General features: G+C 53.6%; 1 protein-coding gene across 5 annotated transcripts in view; it reads left to right on the top strand.

Annotated features, from left to right (window-relative positions):
- The window catches only part of CAPRIN2 (caprin family member 2), an 857,580-nt gene that overhangs the window by 662,156 nt on the left and 173,616 nt on the right, over window positions 1-21,808 (top strand). For all 5 annotated transcript variants that reach the window (XM_078673768.1, XM_078673767.1, XM_078673766.1 and 2 more), the window contains one exon: window positions 16,845-17,033. In XM_078673768.1, the coding sequence (XP_078529894.1) occupies window positions 16,845-17,033 (189 nt within the window). The remainder of the gene's footprint in view (window positions 1-16,844; window positions 17,034-21,808) is intronic.

The raw sequence follows: 21,808 nt of genomic DNA, 5'->3' as shown, positions 1-21,808 counted from the left end.
CAGGTAAGTCGAAGCACAAGAAAAAGTCAAAAAAGCACCGTCGCTCTTCAACTTCTTCCTGGCCAACGCGACGAGGGATGTGGGTGGTGCCCCTCCTGCAGCTCCCGTGCGGAGCCCGTAGGGTCGGCTCCGAGCTTCCCGGGACCCGGAGAGACCCCTGCCCAGCTTCAATCTTTCCACGAAGCCAAACATGCCATCTTTGGGCAGCCCAACCCCGCTATTCCCCCTTCGGGCCCCGCGGACTCTGCTTGGGGCCCTGGGCCTTCGACGCTGGCGGCTCCGGCCTCTGCATCGCTGGGTTCCCTTGGATCCTGGCCTGGATCCAGATCGGTGCCGGTCGACCTCGTAACATCTCCACCATCACCACGTACGCAACCGGCATCTGCTGTGTCCCCAGCAGACGTCAACCCTGGCCTCCACCTCGAGGTAGACACGGAGCCGGACCGGCATCGACCAATGCCGGATCCGGCACCGATGGGTACTTTTGTGCCACTGTTCTTCCCTGGCTCTTTGGGACCAGATTGGCAGCCAGAAGAGAACTGGGATGGGTCTGGGGTACCCTTTAACCGACCCGCTAGATTATGAACCAGACTGGCGAGAGGATCTGGGGGAAGCCAGTGGTCTGGATAACTCACCAGACCTTGGCATGTTGTCTCCTCCTACCGCGGCTATGGAGGAGGGAGTGTCATACGCAGTTGTGTTGCGTAGGGTGGCCGATGCTCTCCACCTTGAGCTCTCAACGGTGGCTGTCAGGATTAACCTCCTGACAGAGATGCTTCAACTGGCCTTGAGCTCTTCGGAGCCCCTGCTGCCGTTTAATAAAGCCCTCAGACATCCTTTTGGGCACATGGTCCAGGCCCAACACAGGGGTTCCTGTGGACAGGATGATTGCCCGACGCCACCACCAGGCCCCGGGTGACCCCTATTTCCTCTCCCAACACCCCAACCCTGAGCGCTTGGTGGTCCAAGCCACCACCTCTAAGGGCACATTCCCTACTGCTCCACCTGATATAGAATCCAAAAACCTGGACCATCTTGGGAAGATGTTTTTTCCTCCAGCTTGGGACTGCGGTCGGTTAACACTGCATGTCTGTTGGGCCGTTACTCCCACTCTGTTTGAGATACGGTTCCGCAAGTGCTGCCTCAGCGCCTGGGTGAGGCCCGGGCTGTACAGTCTTGTGCAGTTGCTAAAGGGAGATACGCAGCGAAGTTTACCATCTGCTGTGGGCTGGATACCGCTGACTCAACTAGGCAGAGCGATTTCCACATCGGTAGCCCTTTGCTGCTACACCTCGTTGAGGTCAACTGATTTTTCAGGGGATGTCCAGTCCACTCTTATGGACATGCCCTTTGATGGCCGTCGCCTATTCGGTGACAAGGCAGACACTACGCTGGAGCGCTTTAAGGACTCTCGGGCTACGCCCATGTCCTTGGGCCTCCCCACCACCCGCTCTGTTCTGTCTGCTTTTTGCTCCTTTCGTGGCTACGGAAGGGGTGCCTCACCTTTCCCGCCCAGGGCCACCCACCAGTGCAAGCTGTTCAGCCCCTGCGCAGCCAGGTATGTGGGAACCAATGCCTTGGTTCTGGGGGCAGGCGGGCCAGTCCGCCACAGCCCCCTCTGCAGCAGTCTCCAAACCCTCCTAGTTCAGCCTTTCGGGGCCACCAATCGCCAGTGGGCAGCAGGATTCACCATCACCCCCCCCCCACTGGCGCACCATCACATCGGACAGGTGGTTTTTGCAAATAGTCCGAAGGGGCTACTCCCTCCCCTTCGAAACTACCCCTCCATTCATGCCACCTCAGTACCATCGCATGTCGGAGGATCATCTGATCTTTCTCCAACAGGATGTTTTGGAACTCCTGGCCAAGGGTGCCATCAAGCGTGTTCCTGTCCCAGAAGTAGGTTATTGTTGCTATTCCCACTGCTTTCTGGTGCACAAGGACAAAGGCCTGAGTCCTATCTTGGATCTCAGGGACGTCAACCGCTTCCTCTGGAAGAAGTTCAAAATGTGTACAATGGCTCAGGTCCTGACTGCCCTTGACCCTGGAGACTGGATGGTAGCGTTGGACTTGCAGGATGCTTACTTTCATATCCCCGTCCTATCAGCCCACCGGCGTTGCCTACGGTTCACAGTAGGTCACAAGCACTTTCAGTTTACTGTGCTCCCCTTTGGCCTTACCAGCGCCCCTCGGGTGTTCACGAAAGTGATAACTGTGGTCGCAGTTCATCTGCGCAGATCAGGGGTTTCAGTCTTCCCCCTATCTCGACAACTGGCTGTTGAAGGCGGGCTTGCCCCAGTCTATCATCTCCCACCTCCAGACTACGGCTGACCTCCTGCATTCACTGGGGTTCTCCTTCAACGTGCCAAAGTCGCACCTGACTCCCTCTCAGGAGCTCCTCCTCATCGGAGCGATTCTAGATACGACGCAATTTCGGGTCTATCCTCCCGAATAGCAAGTCCGGGATATTAGGGCTATGATTCCGATCTTTCAGCCTCTATCCCGGGTTTCGCTCAATCAATCAATCAAGGCATTTATATAGCGCACTACTCACCCAGAGGGTCTCAAGGCGCTGGGGGAGGGGGGTCCGCTACTGCTCGAACAGCCAGGTCTTGAGTTGCTTCCTGAAGGCGAGGTGGTCCTGGGTCAGGCGGAGGTGGGTCGGGAGGGAGTTCCATGTCTTGGCGGCGAGGTAGGAGAAGGACCGTCCCCCTGTGGTGGCTCTTCGGATACGGGGGACGGTGGCAAGGGCGTGGCCGGTCGATCGAAGCTGGCGTTTGGGAGCGTAGAAGTTGAGGCGGCTGTTGAGTTATCCTGGGCCTTGGTTGTGTAGGGCTTTGTGTGCGTGGGTGAGGAGTCGGAAGGTGATTCTCTTGTTGACCGGGAGCCAGTGCAGGTCTCTCAGGTGTCCGGAGATGTGGCTGCGGCAGGGGATGTCCAAGATGAGACGTGCTGAGGCGTTCTGGATCCGCTGGAGTATCTTCTGGAGCTTGGCGGTGGTTCCGGCGTAGAGGGAGTTGCCGTAGTCCAGGCGGCTGGTGACGAGGGCCTGGGTGACCGTCTTCCTGGTCTCGGTGGGGATCCACCGGAAGATCTTACGTAGCATGCGCAGGATGTTGAAGCACGACGAGGAGACGGCGTTGACTTGTCTGGTCATGGAGAGGGAGGAGTCCAGGATGAAGCCTAGGTTGCGTGCGTGGTCTGTTGGTTTGGGTGCGCTGCCTAGTGCGGGGGGCCACCAGGAGTCGTCCCAGGCGGAGGGTAAGGATCCCAGGATGAGGACTTCCGTCTTGTCTGAGTTCAGTTTCAGGCGGCTGTTCTTCATCCATTCGGATACCTCTTTCATCCCTTCGTGAAGGTTGGCTCTGGCGGTGGCGGGGTCGTTGGTGAGGGAGAGAATCAGCTGGGTGTCGTCGGCGTAGGAGATGATGTTGAGGTTGTGCTGGCGTGCGATGTCTGCGAGGGGGCTCATGTAGACGTTGAAGAGGGTTGGACTGAGCGAGGAGCCTTGAGGAACTCCGCAGATGTAAATGTAGATGTAAATGTAGTATACTTGTAAAGCGCACAGCTGCCCCAGCAACGGGGCGTCCCGGCGCTGTATAACTCTGGGGAACCCGTCCTGGCTTTCCCTGTGGGATGGTCCCTTGCTGGGAGTCCCCAAGGTGGAGCCAGGCATCCCCGGAATTGGTGGGGCCGTTGTGGAGATTAGGCAAGCTAATGCCCAGAGTTGCCGAGTGGAACCCCTGATTAGAGTAAGCACCGAAGCGAGAATTATCGAGTCCGCTGACCAAGGTCCACGACCCTGCCGCGTCGGGAATTGAACCCTGGTCCCAGGCTGACTTCTGCTCTCAGGCCTGCCGCCTCTAACCAGTGAGCCACACTACTCCACACTGACTTCAGTGGCTTCAGATCTGAACGGGGGGAGGCGGACTCTGTGTCCTTCCGGCGAGGAAGGAGATGATCCACTCCAGTGCCTTCTCCTGGATTCCGACGTTGCTGAGTCGCTGCACTAGTGTACGGTGGCAGACCGTGTCGAAGGCCGCGGAGAGGTCTAGGAGGATGAGGGCTGCTGTTTCTCCGTTGTCAAGCAGTGCTCGGATGTCATCGGTGGCTGCGATCAGGGCGGTCTCGGTGCTGTGGTTGGCCCGGAAGCCGGACTGCGAGAGGTCGAGGGATCCGTTTGTCTCGAGGAAGGCGGCCAGCTGCTTGTTGACGGTCTTCTCGACGACTTTAGCAGGGAACGGGAGCAGCGAGATGGGGCGGTAGTTCTTGAGGTCGGTGGGGTCCGCTGATGGTTTCTTTAGTAGAGCGCTGAGTTCGGCGGTAGGTAGCGGTGTCGAAGGAGGTGTTGATGATGTCCCGCAGGTGGGGTGCGATGACAGCGTCGGCCTTGTTGAAGATGTGGTGAGGGCAGGGGTCGGTAGGAGATCCCGAGTGGATGGAGTTCATCGTGCGGACGGTGTCTTCGGTGCTGATCGGGGTCCAGGTGCGGAGGGTGGTGGTGGGGGGCGGTGGTTCAGTCGTGGCGTGCGTCGGTTGAGTGCTGAAGCTGTTGTGTATGTCCGCGATCTTGTTGTGGAAGTAGGAGGCGAGGGAGTTGCAGAGGTCTTGCGAAGGGGTGATGTTGTTGTTTCCGGCGTTGGGGTTGAAGAGCTCTTTAACGATGTTGAAGAGTTCCTTGCTGTTGTGTGCGTTGTTGTCCAGTCGTTCCTTGAATGCGGTTTTCTTGGTGGCGTGGATGAGTTGGTGGTGTTTTCGGGTGGCGAGCTTGAGGGCAGTCATGTTGTCCGGTGTTGGGTCTCTGCGCCATGTTCTCTCGAGGGCTCGGCAGTTCTTCTTGGAGCTCTTGAGTTAGTCGGTGAACCATGGGGCTTTCTTGCTACCGGGTCTGCTAGGCGGGGTCTTCAGAGGGGCGAGGTCGTCTGCGCAGTTGCTGATCCACTTCGCGAGGTTGGTGGCCGCCTGGCTTGGGTTCGTTGCGCTGGTGGGTGGGTTCTTGCTCAGGGAAGTCGCGAGCTGGTCGGCTGTGATCTTGTTCCAGCTTCTGCGTGCAGCCTGTTGCTGGTGGTGGTGGATCGTGGTCCTTCTGAAGCTGAAATGGACGCAGCTGTGGTCCGTCCAGTGGAGTCCGGTGGCATGGCTGAATGCGATGTCCTTGCAGGATGAGAAGACTGGGTCGAGTGTGTCCGGCGTAGTGGGTGAGGGTGGTCACCAGCTGCTTGAGTCCGAGGTTTGCGAGGTTGTCCAGCAGGGTGGTGGTGTTGCGGTCGTTGTTGTTCTCCAGGTGGAAGTTGAGGTCCCCGAGGAGGATGTAGTCGGCGGAGAGGAGGGCGTGCGGGCTGATGAAGTCGGCGATGTCTTCGCTGAATTGTGTGCGTGGTCCCGGGGGTCTGTAGATGAGGGTGCCTCTGAGGGTGGTCTTGAGGTTGATGTGGACCTGGAAGTGCAGGTGCTCGGCGGGTGCGAGGGTGTCGTCGGTGTTGGTCGTGATGCGGATGGTGTTCCTGTGGATGATGGCGATGCCTCCTCCGGTCTGGTTGCTGTGGTCCCTTCGGATGATCTTGTAGCCGTCTGGGATGGCGATGTCGGGTGCTGAAGAGGCGTTCATCCAGGTTTCCGTGAGGAAGGCGACGTCAGGGGCTGTGGTATCGAGCAGGTTCCAGAGCTCGATGGCGTGTCTGTGGATGGAGCGGGTGTTGAGCAGGATGCATTTCAGGTGGCTGCTGCTGTTGCTCGTCTTGGTCTTGGTTGGTGCAGGAGTATTGCTGGTCCGGATGCAGGTGAACTTGCAGACGTTGCAGCAGAAGGGTCCGTGGGTGCGTCTCGGGGTGGCTCGGTAGCATCCTGGGATTCGTCCGGCGTTGAGTGCGTTGAGGGTGGCGGCGTCGTACGTCCGGCCGGTGGGCAGGGGTCTGCGGAGGCCAGGGGTCCTGGCGCTGGGCGTGGTCCAGGCGCGGACGGGCGTAGACGGGCTTACCTTTGGCGCACCTTTGGCGCTCAATCGGTGCTCCCGCTGCGCGCGTCCGCTGCGCGGTCGCTCTGGGGGCGTCATAAGAAGGGGGACGAGAGGGCAGGTCAGCTGGGCGGCGGGAGCGACTCGGCCAATGGGCCGGTGGTGGGCGGGGCCAGTGGCGAGCTGCGGCGGGAAAGTGGCGAGCGGGCGGCTCTGCTGAGGCTGGGCCGCTCGGGGGGACTGGGGGGCGTCTGCAGCAAAAAAAGGCGGCAAGGCTGGCAAGGCTGGCAGGCAGGAGCAGGCAGGAGGCAGCAGGAGGAGCAAGGGGGTGACCAGGCTGGTGAGAGGCGCAGTGGTCAGGATGACCCTGAGGCTGCTGGGCTTCATGGCCTCCTGCATCCTGCTGTTAGATCATGCCAGGTGGCATATGCTGGCTCTGCAGTGGGACCTGAAGTTCCAGTGGGCGAGCGCGGAGATCAGAGGCCTTTGGCAGAGTCCGGGCTCCACATCAACCTTCTGGAGCTTCGGGCGATCCGTCTGTCCGGGGAAGAGCAGTGCAGGTGTTCAGACAACACCACTGCCATGTGGTACTGCAACAAACAAGGCTGGGTGGGGTGGTGGACCCTATGTCAAGAGGCCCTCTGCCTCTGGACATGGCTGAAACATCAGGGCATCTCCCTTACCTTAGTAAGATCTTGGAGAGCCACATCACCTCATGCCTGTCGGCCTATATAGAGGACAATCCTCTTTTAGCCTCCCATCAAGCTGGCTTTCGCCTGGTCCACTCGACCGAATCTGTGGTCATCTCTGTTCTTGATGAGCTGAAGAGCAAGGCGGATTCCAACTCTCCCCAGGCCTTGGTGCTCCTTGATCTGTCCGCTGCTTTTGACACGGTCGACCATTCCATCCTTCTCGACCGTCTCAGGGCAGCGGGCATCCAGGGCACTGCCTACTCTTGGCTCTCCTCATTTCTCCAAGGCAGGACGCAGGCCGTTTGTCTCTCCGGTTTTTCTGCCCCCCCCCCGGCCGGTGCCTTGCGGGGTCCCCCAAGGTTCTTCTCTATCCCCTCTTCTTTTTAATCTTTATATTTATCCCCTCATTATTTCTCTGCTCAGCATGGAGGTCTCTGTGTATAACTACGCAGATGACCTTCAGCTGGTTTTTGATCTCTCCCCTGCTCCTGGTTCTCTTCTCAAATTCCAATCCGTACCTATTTTTATTTCTTACTGGATGAACCAAAATCACCTCAAGCTTAACCCGGACAAAACGGAGTTAGTCCTGACTGGCGGTACCATCAGCCCTTGGACTCCTGCCTTCTGGCCTTCCATCTTCGGCCCTCCTCCGGTTCCTTCAGTAACAGTTAGAACTCTTGGCATCAAAATCAGCCAGGACCTCTCCATGCGTCCTCAGGTTAGCTCTATCGTATCATCCTGTTTTTTGTCCCTTAGGATCAACCGCAAGATCTCCCGTTTTTTTTCTGTTGACGCCCTTAAAATAATTGTCTTGGCTATGATTCTTTCACGGTTGGACTACGGGAATTGCCTGTACGCGGGCATTCCTGCCCGCGAGCTGCGGCGCCTTCAGACCATCCAGAACCAGGCCGCCCGCCTTGTTCACCGGCTTCCTAAGTCCCATCATACCACCCCCCTCCTCAAGTTCCTCCATTGGTTTCCCATCTTGCAGAGAACTCTCTTCAAGATGGGATGCCTAGTCTGTATGGCCCACGACCGCACTGCCCCTGTTTTCATTAATTCCATGATCACTCACTACCACCCCAGTCGCAATCCTTGCTCTTCCTCTCAGGCACTCCTCAATGTCCCCCGTTTCCGTAAGTCCAGAACTGGTGGTACCAGATTTTCAATTCTCGCCCCCCGCTTCTGGAACAGTCTTCCACTTACCATCAGGTCCATCACAGTTTACTCACACTTTCGTAAGGCGCTCAAAACCCATCTGTATTCCCAAGCCTTCACAACCCTGTAATTTCCTGGCTGCCTCCGCCATCTGACACTATCTATCTCCCTAGCGCCAGGAAGCCGCTTGGTCACAGTGCGCTCTACAAATATTTTTCAACTTCAACTCCCTGGTGGTTCAACACCTGGCAGGTTCGCTGAACGCCAGGGCGGACAAACTCCGCCGCAGGTGCTTGATGGAGCACAAATGGCGTCTTCACTCAGAGGTGGTACAAGGTCTCAGCAGTGGGGAGAGCCTTGGTTAGATCTATTCGCCACCGAAGAGAACGCGCTATGTCCGCAAATCTGAGCATTGGAATTACCAAGGCGCCACTCGTTAGACGCTATTCGTATCGAGTGGAGTTGCGGCCTTCTATATGCCTATACCACTTCTGCCCAGAGCGCTGTAGATCAAGCGCGACCGGGCCCAAGTTATTCTTGTGGCTCCAGATTAGCCACGAAAAGTCTGGTATCCCAAGCTGCTACACATGGCCATTGATCGTCCGATCAGACTGCCTCTTCGGGAGGATCTTCTGTCGCAGCAACAGGGGACGGTCCTCCACCCGAACCTGTCCAGCCTTCACCTCCTTGCATGGAGATTGAGTGGCGACAGTTGACGTCGGATGACCTGCCTCCCGAAGTCTGTGATGTAATCTTGACAGCTAGGCGTCCCTCCACTAAGACCGTATACGCCTGCAGATGGAACATATTTGTGGCATGGTGCACAGCAAAGGCTGTGGACCCCCTTTCCGCCCCTCTTTCTGAGGTTCTCTTGTTCCTTCTTTCTTTGGCCCAGCAGGGTTCTGCTCTTGGCACTCTAAAGGGCTCTCTGCCATTTCAGCCTTCCTTAGGCTTCCTGATCAGCCTTCTCTTTCCAAGTCCCCTGTTGTAAATTGTTTCCTTAAGGGCATTACTCATCTTTTTCCTCCTGTTCTTTGTAATGCCTCAGTGGGACTTGAACTTGGTTCTTACCTATCTTGTGTGCTCCCTTTGAGCCACTACATAACTGCCCTCTCAGTCTTTTAACCTTGAAAACGGCCTTTCTGGTGGCCGTCACCTTTGCGCGCAGGGTGAGTGAGCTACAAGTTTTCTTTCAAGCCTCCCTTTCTGGCTGTTCATCTGAACAAGGTTGTCCTTAGAACTAGACCTTCCTTTCTTCCCAGGGTGGTTTCTTCTTTCCACATTGGCCAAACCATTACTATGCCCACCTTCTTTCTGCCTCCTTCAACAGAGGGAGAGGCTTCACTGTCTGGATCCAAAACGTTTGCTTTCCTTCTACTTGGATCGCACCAAGCAATTCAGGGTCCATGACCAGCTCTTTGTTGGTTACATGGGCGCAAAGAAAGGTCGGGCCTTGTACAAACATACCATCACCAGGTGGGTCGTTCTTTGCAAAAGAATAGCAAGTTTTAATGCACAGAAGGAGCCTCCAGTGGGGCTGCGTGCCCATTCCACCAGGGCAATGGCAGCTGCTCCTGCTTTGGGACGGGGAGTCCCTCTTAATGACTTCTGTTAGGCAGCTACGTGGGCATCGCTGCACACATTCACCAAACACTACTGCCTGGACAGCCAAGTCTGGAGAGACTGCTTCTTTGGTGGTTCTGTTCTTGAGGACTTTCTGATGTGAACTTAGTTTGCAGACCCACCTCTGGGTTGGTATTGCTGGGGTATCTATTCTAAGGAAGCTATAACTGTTTCTTTCAGATGAACAAGTTACTTACCTTTGGTAACGATATATTTGTGAGAAACATGGATAGTTATAGATTCCTTACCGCCCCATCCATCCTCCCTGTTCTGCAAAATGACTTCTAGGGTTCAGGACTTCCTTTCAGGTCCCTAGTTTTGTGCACCAGTGGTCAGTGTCTTGCTTGGCTCTGTGCTTCTGGCATGGAAAATCGTGTACAGAACGGACGTCATAGCGCGAGGGCGGCGTCTATGTAGCTACTGCAGTCATCCCGGCAACTACAACAAGGAATGCAGAGTCGACCAACGCCACCTTCCGACATGCAGGGATCCTGCTTTTGAAAAACGTTCCGCATCCAGTCTGACGCCTCGGGGTAATTCTAAGGTAAGGAATCTAGAACTATCCTAGGTTTCTTACAGATATATCATTACCGAAGGTAAGTAACTTGTTCAATGGGTATTCATGCTTGCTCTTAATGTCTTTTTGTAGTACAGTTAAATCATTTGTAGTTTTATCACCACTGCTGGTAAAATGCTCTAGAATAGCGGCAAATATTGGCTAATATGCAACAATCTCACAAAGGGGTCAATAACTATTGCCTTAATGCAGTCACTCCTACAATGAGCTTCTTAGAAACCAGCATTTCAACAAGCTTCCGATCTTGTGGTTTACTTCTTTGTGCCCATGTTTCTTGACATCAGATCCTGAACAGAAAAAAAGTGCTAAGCAAATTGAATAGGACAAATTTAGGGTTGCCAAACAGTACTAGAACAAGCTCCTTACACCAGGAATCATACGCTGGTCTGTACATTGCAACAAAAGCTGCACCATTGGAGTCTATAATGGATAGTCTGCTCTGTGAAGAGGTCTCCAATGATAGTCTAAAATGTACTACTCCTCAGAACAGTGTTTGTTAGTATCACAGGTGTACATCAACTGTGCAAACAAAATTCTGTAGTTCATTGTGTGGTAAGTTTGTTGGTGTGCAGTTGTTGTACTAACAAACTAGCTCACAAACCGTATGTAATACAAAAGAATTACAACTCGCGGAAATCAAGAAATCCTCTAATTCTGGCACTGAACTAGAAAGTGTTGACATGTCATTCAGTTACTCTGTTAACCAGAAAGGAAAGTATTCGAAGTGCTGTCCAGGACAACTTCCCTCAAAATTCCACAATGTGAAGCATCAAACTCTAGGGGTACCATACATATTGGTAGCCGTTCAACATGGCCTCCTTGATTTCCAAATACAGCAAGACCATTCCTTCTCATGGAACTTGGAGCTCCACCACAGACCGTCCTCAAAGCCTGTGCTTGGCAGCTGGTTTAAGCATTTAAGAAAAATGATGTATGTAAAATTATATATCGGGCCAAAATAAGTGTTTCTCCCACCCGTCATATCACCATTCCCAATATAAAGAAGTTTACTTTGGTGTCAAGAGAATCTCAACCAGTGGTGGAAATGCTCTATTGTTATGGCAATGTATTATAATACCGCCTGGAAGACTACACAAAACGAGTGTCACACATAAGGCCAAGTAGGTTTATGAACCTAGGTGGTGACCATGCAACAAGAAGACACCCTGACTGTAGGCTTGTGGCTCCTAACCCTTGCATAACTCAAATATCAACTCTTTTTACATACCTGTATTAACTCATGTAATCTGATAGACTTCAAGCTGCAGATTCCTTACCTTTGAATTTCCCAGGCGTAGTCAAAGCTACACGTAGGTCCCTAGCTCAAGTTACCACGTTGATTTATTTTTTTTTGTTAAGCCTTTGAGGGAAGAACCCAGGCCAGGGTGAGAGGAGCGTATTTTAGAGGGAAAAATGTGCCGCAATTCTGGAGGAACAGACAATAAATTGGTTTGTGTAACTGACTTAAGGGACTGAGGGATGTTTGGCACCACCAAGGTAGATGGGTGTTCCACCAAATAAAAGAAGCTCCACTTCAGGGTTTAAGTCCCTGCACAGACTAGGAGCAGAAGGGACTGCAAGAAAAAATAAAAACACTTGAAGAACCAGCCTGAGCTGCTACAACTCTGCCAGGATTCTGGAGGACCCTGGCTGGTCCTCTTGAATTTTCTGGAAGCTCGTTGCATCAGGTCTCCTAAAGTCAGTAGAGGGTGGACTTGCTGGAGGCCCCTAGGAAGGCTTGAGGTTGAGCGACCTAAGACTAGAGTGTGGGGTCTGCAGTTGGGGACATTTTGGGGGCAGCTAAGGAGCAAAAGACTCCCTTGGTCAGGAGATTTCCTGCTTTGGACAATAGGGCAGGTCCAGGGCCCTGCAGCTAGGTTGCTGGTAACGAAGGGAGAGCAGTGTCAGATGCTTTGGAAGGCAGCAAGAAGTTCTCCAGCATAATTCTCGGAGTCAGGGTGTTCTGAAATACTGCCCCACGTGGCTGGGACACATTTAAAACCCTGCTGCAGTGGAGGGGCGTGGCTAGCAGCCGGAGGGGCCTATTAGAGCGGCTCCCAGCCCTCGCCTGAAAATCCGTTCCTGATATCCGTGGTAGCTGGGGGACCCCTCTGAACTCTGGGTGTCCCCACTAGTAAACCTGTTGTGCATCTCCCCTGCTGAAAACTGACGTGGTGAGCCGCTGGGGGAGAGGGAGAGCCCGAAGAAGTGTACTCCCCTGCGCCTTCAAGATGGCGCCTGCTGTGGAGCTCCGGCTGGCTGTCTGGCGGACCCTCGGGGCATGGCCTGTGCCCTACCCCGCTGGAGCGGCTGCTGCTCGTCCAGAGTTGGACCAGAGCTGAGCGGACGCCTTCTGGGAACCGGACCCTGCCTCCAATCCTTCCAGGAGCTCGCGAAGTGCCGGAGGAGGAGCCACTGTGTGTCGCCCCTGCACCCGGAGCTGCCTTCACAGGACACCACGGCCTTGGGCCTGCCTGCTCCGGGGGTCCCCCGGCGCGCCCGCTGATACCACCCACTAGCCCGGAGTGGAGGCGCGCTGCCCTTGGCGGGCCGGACATCGGTTGGGCCCTGCATCCGGGGCCCGAGACGCCCGAGGAGTGCCAACGGAGGAACCATCACGAGGCACCCCTGCACCCGGAGCTGTATCCACGGGCCTCCCCCGGATTTGGGGCCTACCTGGCTTTGGGGGCCTGCCTGCTCCGGTAGTCATCTGGCACTACCTCTGGCCCTGAGCGGCAACACCCTGCCCTAAGCGGATCGGACATTAGCTGGTCCCTGCATCCGGTGCCCGGGACGCCCTCCGTGGGCCAGATTTTGCCCGTAGAGTGACGCGGGAGGACCGGCCACGAGGCGCCCTCACACCCGGAGCTGATTTCACGGGACTCCCTGGCTGTGGGGCCTACCTGGCACAATCTCTGGCCCTGAGGGGTGACGGCTGTCCCCTTCTCCCCCTGTCCTCCCGGATTCCAGGTACTTTTTGCTGTATTACGGGGGGGTCGGGCGGCGGACATTGGGCCCTCCTGTCTCCTCCCCTGTCCCCTGAGAGTTGAGGGGCTGGCTTGGTGACACACCGCCCTCGAGGGATCGAGCGGAGGCTGGGACCTGTGCTGGGTGCGCGGGCCTCCTGGGCCTCCGCGCGGTGGGGACCTGCGCCCCCCCCCCCCTGGTTGCGGGAACTGCGACCCGGTCCTATTGGTGCTCCTCGGAGGACATATTTAATATCCCGGGCCCGATCTGTTTGCGGTCCCCACCACCCCTTGCTTCCCCGCGTGGGTCGTGGGCAGCGCTTTGGAGCCCCGGGCCCGGAGATCACTCCATTTCCCTGTGCTCCTTGGACTGGCTACGAAGAAGCTAGCCTGGGCCCACTCTCGAGAATCCTTTCGACCTTAGTTGCCGCCTGTGTGGTGGGGAGCGCGTCAGTTGGTGGAGCGGTCATCTGCCTAGTGACTGAACCGGGCGGGACGCATGGGGTTTCAACACCTCCTTGTTGGGACCTCCGTCACACGGTCCGTTTCCTGACTTGGGGGAGCATCGATTCCAGCCGGTCCTCCGGGGTGCCCTCCCCATTGTTGCCTGCTCCATTTCACGCCTGCTGCTCCTGACTTCAGGTATATTCGTGCCTCATGGCGTCCAACAAAGGGAATAGGACATCTACCCAACGGCAGATCAATAAGCTTTCATGGGGCTCCAAGGGTGAGGCTAAAGACAATGCCGCGTCCGCTGATCCAAAGACTTCGTCCCCCTCTTCGGAAGCGAAGGCTCTCACTCTGGAAGATGTAAAGGAGGCGATCGCTGGAGTCCGGTCCTCCCTTGAAACCCGTATTGACTCGGTGAATAAAGAGGTCACTCTACTTAGGGCGGACTTACGTAAAATGGACTCTAAAGTCAAGGATGTGGAGGTCAAAACTGCTGCTCTTATAGACGACACCTCCACCCTCCAGCAACAGGTGGCCCAACTCCAGCAACAACAGAAACAGATGGGTGACCTCCTGGACGATTACAAAGGGCGGGCAAGGTGTAATAACATACGCATCCTGGGAGTTCCTGAACGAATGGAGGGGCCGGCGGCGGACCTCTTTGTCGAGGAATTAATCACAAAACACTTCCAGCCGAAGAACCTCTCCAGCTACTTTTCCATTTGTAAATTAAACACGCTATTCTTGCGGCTGTCCCGGATCTTGCTACCATACCCGAGTCCTCCTCTGGAGGACAGACTCCTATCTGAACCCCTCCCCGAAAAGGCCATCTCCATTGCGTATCGCAAGCTTTGTAATAATCTCCCTGATCCCTTCCAGTCATTGAGATCCAAATGGGAGGCCGACCTAGGCCCCTTAGATAGGAGGACTGGCGCTCGGCCTTAATGTCTCCGAGGGAATCAGCCATCTGCCACAGGTTTCGACTCATCCAATTGAAAGTGCTACATAGAGCATATATGTCTGCCATTACCCTGGCCAAAATTGGAAGGCGCCCTGATGAGATATGTCTGCGAGGTTGTGGTCTCCCCGGTACCTTCTACCACATCTTGTGGAAATGCCCGATAGTTCAACAGTTTTGGAGTAGAATACTCCGGAAAATGAGCACCTCCCTAGGTAGGCCGCTCTTGCTGGGGCCAGGGAATGTGTCCTTAATATCTGGGGTGCAAATGACCTGAATGATGAGGAGCTATGTTGGACCGTGTTAGGCTTTCTTCTGGCTAAACGCGCTATAGCAATGAAGTGGGGATCGTCGGACGGGCTGTTGGTGGTGGGCTGGGTGGCTGAAGTGGATAGATGCATGATTGCTGAAAAGACTGTTTAGAAGGTTCGAGGATGCCCAAAGACATGGGACAAGAAATGGGGGCATTGGAATACTTATCGGGGGAACTATGCGACTCCCCAACTAAAGAATTGGCCATATACCATGATGGACCTGTGGGACGACATGTACGATGATTCGGATATGAGTGATTGGTGTAGGACTCTATGGACGATGTAGTACGTGTGACTGGTTTATGACTCCGCCTTTTTTGTTTCATTCATTGTTTCAAGTTTTAAAAAAATGAAAATGGGCCGCTACGATATCTTTAAGGAAATGGGAGTTCTGAGACCAACTTCCTTTACTATTCCGCCGAACCCCAGAGTTGTCGGCTGATGGGCTGTGTTGTATGGAAACTGATGTCACCGTTGCTGCCGGCCCCTGGGTTGTAGGCATATAGCTGTGTTTTACAGAACTGTGTAATAAAGGTCTTTTGAAAAAGAAAAAAAAAAACCCTGCTGCAGTGCTTCCAAAAGGCACAAGTTAGTTTAAAAACACAACACTACTGCTTAAGTGACATATGTAATATCTCCCACTCGTTCCCTGAATTTGGGGGCACATGTAGTCTCAAGGATAACAAAAGTATGATCCTAAGGACCATCTTAAAGGGCCTCTGGTCAGTTAGTGCCCCAGGGAATTTCAGCATATTGTCACGTGATACATTCCTCTCCCCCGCCTTAAAGGTGGCGGGGGTGTTAGAACAAAATACTATCCTTCCTCGGACAGGGCTTTGGCCTCTCGTGGCCCTGTGTGGTGAGGGCACCCCTGATGCAACAAGAACACCATGCTTTATTATTCCCTGCTCTCCAGGCTGGATGGAAAGTGGGTGGAAAACATGCTTTCCCCACCTAGCTCCAGCAGCAAGTGTAGGGTGGTGGGGGAGCCCAAAGAACACATGACCACAGGTACCCCCATGGAGTCAAAATAGGAGGATGTGGGTATTCTAGGAAGTGCTAGTGCACTTGCTTCACAAAGTAAAACACTCGTTTTGGAAAGTAACTGAAATTCATCCAGGACATTTAAGAGAAAAGCGTTTTCCCTGTAGTGTGTCCTAAGTGGCTGCTAGGAAACCACCTAGTGAAAAAAACAAGATATTCAATCTTTGTTTCTATAATGAAAAGCTGTGTCATAGCAAATAGTTAATGCTTACAGACAGTGTATGGCAAATGTGGTTAATAAAATGGGTTATTGGCGTGTAATAAAAATAACCTGTATTGCCAAGGCGTAGTAACCTTATTCTATGATTTTGAGCAATGTTACAAAGAAATGTCGTCTGCCTCTTTAATGGGGATATCCGTGTACTCCAGCATGCCCCATCCCCTAAAATAGCAACACCCCAGGCATGCCAAAAGTACAAGTGGTTAGGTTAAGGTGCCTAAAACTGAATTGGTCTAGTTTAGATTTGAGGGTTTTATGGAGTACTGTGACCTGCTTAGTTTGCAAGGCCCCTGTAGGAGAGATTCCAAATGACTTTTCCACCAGCCATTTTGTGTAAATATTTGCATGTTAACATGCATTTAATGTATGTCCAAAATGACTTCCTGTTCTCTGTAGAACTTGAAATTCAGGCCAGGTTGAAAACACAAAACTTCGTTATACGATTTTACACTAATTTAAAAATCATAGCAACCCATCCACTTCCAGTCCCTTGATAAGGGATTCCTTAATCACGAAGTGCTGCACACATTTCCATGACTATTAATCCATCTTGGTATGGTGACAGATTTTCCTGTGACACTGAAATATAGTAATTATAACACTAATGTGCACTAGAATTCTTCATTAGAGATTCTCGAGCTATGTTACAAAAAGTTATTTGTGGCAAAAGGGCGGCTGGGAACTTGCAAGCTTGCCACATGTCCTGATTCATGCTAGAAGCTGTAAGAGACCAAGCTGGTTGGAAGCTAATACCTTGCATACTGTTCACTGTGATTGTGATGCTTTGTATATTTTTTACTTTGTCTTCTTTCTGTACTCTTGAAATAGATTTACCATGCCAATGTATATAGTGCATCTGATCATACTAAAGGCAGTTTTTTTTTTTAAGCAACTCTTCCTTATCAACCTGATGGAACTATTCAGATGAGTAATGGAAATGCCTCGTTTTATCCAGCACAAGGCAGCACCTTTGTCAGGAACACTGCACCTTACATAAACTGCCGTGGGTCAGTCAGAGGAGCTGCGAGAGGCGGGAGAGGCTTAGTCAATTCATACCGTTCCCCAAGTGGATACAAAGGTAAGACGTGGTGAATTTGTTGCTCAATGATCCAGCGAACCAGTCCTGATCTATGTTGCCATCACCCTTTAAGTAGCTTCATTTTTGGCGTAAATTGTTCCTTCCAAACAATAATACCATGACTTGTGCTGGGGACCTTATCATTTCTTGTATGTGTTTAACATTTTTAGACATAACCATGTGTTTCCCTAGAGCTCACATAAAACGTTTGAGAAATGAAACCTACCTTGTAAGAAGGTGCTTCATATTCCCAAGTTGCAAGTATAGGATGGCTTTCAGTTGTAAATCCTAAACTACTGTGGGCAGATTTAAAGGCCTAATGGGACCTGAGCAAAAACAATTTGGTACTGCTACTTTTAAATAAAAAAAATGTTTTTAGTAGGACTTGCACATCAAGGAACTTGGATAACCTGGGAAGTATTTGCCTCTCACTGGTTTTTGTCTAATTTAAAATGATGAAATAACATTTGCATATACTGCTTAACACTAAATTTTGAAGATTCTAAGCCCTGAATAAAATGAGTTCTTACCCACTTTAATCAACTCATTTTATTGGTCTCTGAAGGATGCAAGACTTTAAGGCTTAATCTTGAACTTCTCATCAGTATGTGCTGCCTCGGCATGCACCACGACTCCAAAGAGTGCAACACCTGTCAGAGGATGAAGCCCAAGCCCCTGAGAGAGTGCCGTATGAAACTGCTGGCCGCACGGCTGTCCGGTCCAGCACCTTCGTGTCGCCGCTCTCCCCCTCCGGATTGGGCTCGTTCCAGAGGTCGTTTTCACGAACGACGTTCGAAGGCAGGTAAGCGCAAGCACGGAGGTCTGCCTCCCATTCGCGTACGGCTTGCGCCTGCTCCTTTCGCTCTGACAGATAAGGTGCCCGGCAGTCACTGTCTCCATACCCTCCATTTACGGAGGTTGGAGCGATGTGTCCAAATGGAGACTTATTCTATTGCACTGCAGTCTTACTTTGAGTTACCCCCTCTCCCTGGAGTGCCTTTGGGTCCCAAAGAGGTGGAAGGCACTCATGTCGGGTCCTCGCTGGCGGATTCTTCCTCTGCGCTGTCTGTGTGCATCGACTCCGGTCCCGTCAGTCTTCGCATAGCACTGAGCGGCTTCCTGGGCTGACATCTGAGGCGGCGCCGGCCAGGATGCCCGGCTCGATGCCTGGTCTTCCCAAACATGCATCTTTTGCTTTGGGATAGACGTCGGACAGCATCCAGGTTGAGTCCCCTGTGCAGGTCGTCTACGTCCAGACGACTCCGCCCCAGGGTCCATCGACGCCAGTGCCGACACCTAAACTTCCTCAAGAGGTTGCTTCCCCCCCCCCCCCTGAGTCCCCTCCCCCTGACTCCTTAGACGTTGCTGAGACCTCCACACGGTGTCGATCGACGCCGGTGCCGGCAACCACGCCTCTTACTTGTCACGAGTTGATGATTCTGTGGATTCCCCGGGTCGGGGGCACATGGTGAAAGTGCCTTGTGTTGCCTGGCCTTCGGATCAGTCTCTGGCTTCTCCACTTTTGTTGTCGAGTGGATGACTTATTTTCCAAACGTCTCCTACCGACAATTTATCATTGCCTAACCAGATGGCAACTGAAGCTGGTGAGGTTTACGCATGTGCCATTCACACGCGGCTGCTATTCTTGGTTTTCAACCGCCTGTGGTCCCTCTGCTTTCATATTCTTCACTGGATTTGTTCCGTATGGAGCCTACAGATGTGGAGCCTTTGCTGCCATTTGGCGGCTCTTTAATTGATATTTTGCGTGGTACATGGGCAAGGCCCTCTTCTGGTGACCCTGTTTTTTTTTTTTGAAATATATTTTTATTGCAGCATCAGGAATAATCAAGAGCAACAGGCCAACCTATACATTGATGGCCCTCAACATTCAAAATATAGTATCACAACACACAGCCGATTAGCCCACATCCCGGAGGCCGGGCGGCGTATCAATGAATCAGTTCACTGGAGGCACCTCAATGTGCGCCCTGGTCGGGCCATAGGTCGAATACAACACATCGTGACTGCTTTTATCCCAGAACAACCTATTCACCCCACTCCAGCCCGCGCTAGGTCATTCCACCAGTATGTCTCCCAATCTTCATGAATACTTCCCAGGGCCCCCGGTTCCGGGAGGCTGCTGCGGAGCCGGCTAATCACCCCTCCCACGACCCTTTCCCAACGTCCCCCCCTCCCCACCAACTGCTGCTAATGCGGGCTCCAACTTTCCTCTCCTGCTCTAGGGTACCAACCACCAGGAAGTTCTAACATTCGAACAATGCCATGGAATCCCGTCCCATATCTAATCAGATTCTTCGCCTCCTGTCAAGTAGTCCCGTAAGGCTTGTACCACCAGCTCCCAGGACCGTGCCAGTTCCAAACATTTCTCGTTACCAGTTCTAGTTGCCTGACGCATCCGTAGCACACTCTCACAGCCCGACCATTTCAGCAACTCATTCTGCCATCGCCGCACAGACGGCCCCTCTCTAGACTTCCAGTGCCAAGTGATTTCCCGCTGTGCCAGTATTAAACCCAACCCAATGAATTTGCTCGTCACCTTGGTCTTTTTAGTGTGCGGGAACCAAAGAAGCAGGCATGCAGCCATGTCAAATTCCACCTCCCGATCCGTAACCGCCTGCAGGACGTCCCCTATCTCAGACCAGTAAGTCCCTAATCTCGGGCACCCCCACAGCATGTGGTCCAGATCCACCGCAGGCACTAGACATCTGGGGCACTCGGCGTCAAGCACCTGAAAGTGTCGACGCAACCTCTCCGGAGTCAAATACGCTCGATGAATAACAAAAAAATGCACCTGTTGAAACCTCGCGTTCCTCGTTCCTTTCCAGGTCCTGTGCAGCACCTGGGCCCATACGGCGTCTGGGATTTGTTTACCTATGCTGGCCTCCCATCGTGATTTCAACTCAACTAAAGGCACCAGTCCCTCGTTCAACATTCTGTTGTGGAGGCAGGTCACCGCCTTGACGGTACCCGCGGCCATCACCACGTATTGGCACGCCATCGTCAGCTCCGGTTCTACCAGTCCAGTTCCCCAATGCCGCTGCATCGCAGCGGTGACCGCCGCATGCAACAGGAAGGTACCATTCGGCAGGCCAAATTGCTCTTGCAAAGTCTGAAATGGGGCCAGCGTCCCGTCCACATAGAGGTCTCCCACCATCAGCAAACCCAGGTCTTCCCACGTTAGCAGTTGGGACCAATCACCGCCATGCGGCAAGGCAGTCAGCATTCCCAGCGGAATCTCCGGAGCATACGGCCGGCGCTTCCCAGCCCTCTTCAGATGCCGAATCCAACACAGTCTAAGCGTCCTCTCCTCCATCGTAAGATCCCTATCAGCCAGTCTCTGCTGCATCACGACTGCCGATAAGACATGCCTCTGAACTCCGATCCCCCGGCCGCTATCTGGCCCCCTAAATTCCCTCGCCACATTTTGAGTCAGGATCTGGAGCTGCGCCGCCAGATAGTATAACTCAAAGTCGGGGACTGCCATCCCCCCTTCACATTTGGGTCTCATCAAGGTGGTCAGCGCCACTCTCCGGCGACCCTGGCCCCAGAGAAAGCCTGTCACCAACGTCCTCAGTTCCCTAAAGACCCTCTGCGGGATCCATATCGGCAATGTCCTAAAATAATAGAGCAACCGCGGGAGCGCCACCATTTTCAGCAGCGCAACACGACCCAACACTGACAGCGGAAGGGACGCCCAGAATTCCATACTACCCCTCAACGCACGGATGCAGCGCCCCACATTCCCCTCAAGGAGGTCCACTGTGTCATGGTAGATGCGCACTCCGAGATAAACAAAGCAAGAAGGTTCCCACACTACCGGCCTCGTGAGCGGTGGGCAGAGCGCGGTCTTCCGCAACGGAAACACACAGGTCTTAGTCCAGTTCACCCTGAGGCCTGAGAGCTTCCCGAACCTGCTCAACATGTCCACTGCGCCTTCCAACGCCCTCCCAGAGTCTGCTAAGTACAACAACAGGTCGTCGGCATATAAAGAGATATAGTGCAAATCAGGGCCCTGTGCTATTCCCTCGTAAAGAACGCCCGATCTAGCCTGCGCCGCTAGCGGTTCCATAGCCAGGGCAAAGAGCAGCGGGGAAAGCGAGCAACCCTGCCTCGTGCCCCTGCCAACCGGATAAACCTGAGAGACCAAGGTCCCCAGCCGTACCCGCGCCCTAGCCGAGGAGTAAAGTACTCTTGTCCAACGCCGGAACCCCTCCCCAACTCCGAACTTCAGCAGCACGCCATCCAGAAAGTCCCATTCCAAGCTGTCAAACGCCTTCTCTATATCAACCGTCAACACCACTGGGCCCTGTTCCGCCTCCGTCGCACTATCTATAACCCCGATCAGCCGACGAACATTCATCGAAGTGTTCCTAGTCGGGATAAAGCCCGCCTGGTCCCCATGTACCAGGGCGGTCATCAGCGGTAGGAGCCTGGTAGCTAGGATACGACTCAGGATCTTGTAATCTACGGTCAGCATAGACAATGGACGATAAGAAGAGACCTCCAATGCATCCTTGCCCGGCTTCAGCAGCGGCACCACCAGCGCCTCCCTCATCGAGTCGGGCAACCGCCCCAATCGTCTCGCTTCCTCAAATACAATCTGCAGCCTGGGTGCTAATACCTCCATAAATTTAGCGTAGAACTCGACCGGCAGGCCATCTACCCCAGGGGTTTTGTTCCGTGCCATATGGGCAATTGCCCCTCTGATTTCCGCCAGGGTGACTGGCCCCCCTAGATCCCGTGCTTCCTCCTCA

This window comes from Lissotriton helveticus, chromosome 1_1, assembly GCF_964261635.1.
Source record: "Lissotriton helveticus chromosome 1_1, aLisHel1.1, whole genome shotgun sequence".
Classification (NCBI taxonomy): Eukaryota; Metazoa; Chordata; class Amphibia; order Caudata; family Salamandridae; genus Lissotriton; species Lissotriton helveticus.
The sequence above is the reverse complement of the archived record's forward strand: the minus strand, read 5'-3'. Positions and strand labels throughout refer to the sequence as shown.